The sequence below is a fragment of the Mesitornis unicolor genome, unplaced genomic scaffold (assembly GCF_000695765.1).
Source record: "Mesitornis unicolor isolate BGI_N332 unplaced genomic scaffold, ASM69576v1 scaffold31095, whole genome shotgun sequence".
Lineage (NCBI taxonomy): Eukaryota > Metazoa > Chordata > Aves > Mesitornithiformes > Mesitornithidae > Mesitornis > Mesitornis unicolor.
The window spans coordinates 41,419-43,721 of NW_010185384.1; the positions used below are offsets into that span (position 1 = coordinate 41,419).

Sequence of the window (2,303 nt, forward strand, 5' to 3'; positions counted from 1 at the left end):
GCCGCAGGGCCAGTCCCGAGCTCCGCCGAGGCCGTTAGCGGGTGCGGGGCGCCCTCTTGTGCGCGCAGGGCCGCAGGGCCCCGGGGTTCAGGGAGGGAACGAGAGCCCCTGCAGCGCCCACCCCGGCTGCCAGGGGTCCGGCAGAGGTGCTGCCCCGGGGCGCTCAGCTTGTGACACCGGGCTGCAGGGGCTGCTTGCCGAAACCCAGAATGTTCTACAGCCCTGTGGTAAGAGCAACCCCATAAGAACCGGGGAGACCCTGCTTTAGGCTACCTCCGTCGCAAAAGACCACCTGTGGGTCCTTTGAGGGTACCCGCTGCTCTGCGCCCCTTCTACCAAAGGAGAAGAGCATCGCTCTGCTCTGCAGGGTGCTGGTAGGGCATCATCCCAAACTGGACATCTCCCTGCTGCCTTAGTAGCAGCATGTGCTGGGATGCCCCTGCCTCACTGCCAGGCACTAACCAAGGTGCCAAAGCCTCAATGGGAAGAAGCAAGGACACGGAAACTCAGGAGCAGCAACAGGCAAAGCCAGGCACCCCGCTACCACCAGCGTGACACAAGACCACCCAAAAGCCTCCAGGCACTAGGAGACAACCCTTAATTTTGGCCATTCCCCTTCCCAGACTCTTTGCAGCTTCGCTCACCATCTCCACAGGAGCAGGGTAGCAGTGGAAGTCCCAGTAGAAGGGCAGTCCCGAGAGCTCGCTCTTGACATGCAGACTGAGACCTCTGGCAGTGTGGTGGCAGGAGAAAGAGGTGATGGTGTTTGGCTCACCTGCCAGCAAGGGGCACATCAGGTTGCTCAAGCGTTGCAGGAAGGAGGACACAGAGACAGTCAGCCGCTTGTTCAGCTCCTGGGGAAAGGCAAGGTTAGGGGTACAGCAATGCCCCGAGGAGCTTGACACCAGTAAAAAAGCAGCAGAAACTCCAGCACAGAAGGAGCCAAACTACTACTGCATGTCCCAGTGCTGCAAAAAGCCATTTCTGGGCCTCCCTCTTCCATGACAGGACATTCCCCACTGGTTCTCCCAAGCCAGCTGAACTGGGAACAGGAGGGTGCGGGTGGTGGGCAGGGTGCAATGGTCTCCACTAGCACATCTGCCCCGCATGCCACCATGAGTGTCACAGTCTGGCTGAGAGCTGTCACATCAGCTAACCTGCCAGAGCTGGGGGATGGCTGCCACCTCAGGCTCACCCCTCCTGTCACCAGCCGCTCAGCACAGCCACTGCGTGACAGAGGGACATGGCAGATAGGGGTGGCACATGGGGGCCTGGGCACATGGGCTAGGGTGAGGGGATGAGGCATGACCGCTTACGTTTTGGGGGCTGTGCTGACAGGATACCCCATGGAGGCCTGTGCCTGGCTATGAATGTGAACAGGAGTCTCTCCATCACTGGTGGGAAGGAAGCCTTGTATCAAGCTCCTCCTTAGTACATAGGCCCTGGGAAAACCAGCTGCCCATCTGGCCCACAAGTGAAATGAGTGTGCCAGCCTCAGCACGCAGCCCTAGTGAACACCTGGCTGCCCTGGGCATGCTAAATAGCTTGGTCCACTCTCCCAGGAGGAGGGTGCTCGGCCAAGCAGGGTAACAGTGCTTGGGCAAAGCCTCCCAGGGACTTCCCAGGCCGGGCATTTGCACCCAAGCACTGTCAGATCCAAGAGCCATCACGTCACCAAGCTTTTTATGCTGGGCTGTCAGCTGCTGCAAGGAGGAAAGGAGATCCCTGGACTTTCCAGATACTCACCTTGGACCTCTGTTCCACAGCTTCGGTGTCTGTACTCTCGTACCAGACACTGCTGAGGTCGGAGATCAGCAGGATGTAGCCAGTGTCCCTGAAGCACGCTTTAGCAAGGAAAGTGGACTCGCCAAAGCAAACAGAAGCCCAGGGCTGTGTCAGGATGCTGCTCTCCAGCTCCTTGGAGCCCTCCATCTGCAAGAGAGTAATCAGGCCTCTCCTCAGCCCCCGCCCAGGAAGACCCTGCTCCCTGAGGTGGCCTCAGAGGGACACTCGGTCCCTGCCTGCCCCTTCACGATGTCAGCCCGGAGGTGCGGATGCTCAGCCAGCTCTGGTCACACGCATCCCTGCAGATGCATGCAGTTCTGCTGAGGCGGGTATTTGGGGGAGCTCTATGCAGGGCAGATCCCACCCCAGCTCACCATAAGCACCCCAAATGCATCAGCTGTCTCACGGCGATGTCACTGTTGTTACCCGGTGCCTGCTGCCTTTAATACGGCGAGACCCGTACATCCAAATTAACATCTAAGCTGCCTTGCTCGCAGCCTTCCTCCAGCCGGGAGACC

At 59.4% G+C, this 2,303-nt stretch overlaps 1 protein-coding gene across 1 annotated transcript in view; it reads right to left on the bottom strand.

The window, feature by feature from the left end:
- Window positions 1-1,932, bottom strand: part of NHEJ1 (nonhomologous end-joining factor 1) — a 42,912-nt gene extending 40,980 nt beyond the window's left edge. Inside the window, exons 1-2 of the mRNA XM_010184823.1 lie at window positions 1,747-1,932; window positions 645-854 (exon numbers count right to left, since the gene is read on the bottom strand). Coding sequence (XP_010183125.1) covers window positions 645-854; window positions 1,747-1,932 — 396 coding nt within the window. The remainder of the gene's footprint in view (window positions 1-644; window positions 855-1,746) is intronic.
- Window positions 1,933-2,303: the final 371 nt, after the last annotated feature.